This window comes from Sphaeroforma arctica (assembly GCF_001186125.1).
Source record: "Sphaeroforma arctica JP610 unplaced genomic scaffold supercont1.1811, whole genome shotgun sequence".
In the NCBI taxonomy this organism is placed as follows: domain Eukaryota; class Ichthyosporea; order Ichthyophonida; genus Sphaeroforma; species Sphaeroforma arctica.
In genome coordinates, this window is record NW_014038747.1 from 9,736 (window position 1) to 11,133 (window position 1,398).

The 1,398-nt window shown below is 40.7% G+C and overlaps 1 protein-coding gene across 1 annotated transcript; it reads right to left on the reverse strand.

Annotated features, from left to right (window-relative positions):
- On the reverse strand, positions 1 to 1,252 carry SARC_11658 (hypothetical protein; the record flags this gene model as incomplete). The annotated part of the gene is made up of 2 exons (XM_014294251.1): positions 1 to 137; positions 1,174 to 1,252. 2 exons carry the CDS (start codon positions 1,250 to 1,252, stop codon positions 1 to 3), a joined length of 216 nt encoding a protein of 71 aa, XP_014149726.1.
- Between the last annotated feature and the right edge of the window lie 146 nt (positions 1,253 to 1,398).

Genomic DNA, 1,398 nt, shown 5'->3' on the forward strand with positions numbered 1-1,398 from the left:
TCAGTGTGTGTTTTGTCTATGTGTTAATGTCAGTGTGTGGTAGGTGCATGAGCATAGTACCTTCTCTTCCATCCAGACATCCGAGTTGGCGTTGATGATTTCTCCCACGGACTCCACGTCGAAATCCTCTGCCTCGCCTATTGAGGTGTGTTTACAAAAAGTGTGAGTATGCCACAGATACACAACAGCCATATAGACATACATATAGATAAGTGAACATATCCTATACTTATAGACAAGTGAACATATCCTATACTTATAGATAAGTGAACATATCCTATACTTATAGATAAGTGAACATATCCTACTTATAGATAAGTGAACATATCCTATACTTATTGATAAGTGAACATATTCTATACTTATAGATAAGTGAACATATCCTCGAGGTATTGTTAGTGAAACTACACGACAAAATAAAATACATAGACCTGATCTGTGATAAGAAAACGTGTGACAATGACAGAAACATAGCAATACAGTCGAATGAGACTGGACACCTACCACTCCCGTCCTAGTAAGTCTGAGACGTTGGAAATGATCCTGACACTGACACTGACACTGACACTGACACTGACACTGCAGCAATACGAACTACGAGAACGCTTGACTATTCATAATACAAGCATGACTGCATTCGAGTTTAATCTGTAGCAAATATAACACCCTAAAACTAATGACTACAGTTAACACAGTTGATAACTATAGTTACATAGTATGTGACTTATGTCGTTACTTACATAGTTGGTGACTATGTACCTGTACTTAATTAGTTGGTGACTTATGTTTATAGTTACATAGTTTGTGACGTGTGTAGCTACAGTTACATAGTTGGTGACTAAGTGTCTATAGTTACATAGTTGGTGTCTTGACCCACACACTCCGTATCGATGTATTTCCCATCGACTACAAACTCATAATCAAAACAAAGCCAAGCGCATACAGACCCTGAGCGTGTTGCGTGATCCTGAAAGCTTCGTAAACACAATGCCTGACCCAACACCATGCTGCAAGGTCAACCCCCCATTACCATAGATACCATATCACAGATGGGGTCCTATCGCATACATCACATTCGAATCACCCCATACTCCCACCTCAGCCACTTCGGCCAAACATTAGACAAGTGTGACTAAAGATACCACACCGAAGAGACGCCAATCGAACACATACCGGAGAGTATGCTGCCGCTGGCTATGCTCTTATTGTCCCCCGACGACTTCGATGAGTGGGACGAGTGACTATGCCTCATAGACTTTTTGTTCTATAAATAGAACACAGAGAGAGAGAGAGAGAGAGACAAAGAGATGAGTGGGACGAGTGACCATGCCTCATAGACTTTTTGTTCTATAAATAGAACACACACACACACACACACACACACACAGAATAAAGAGA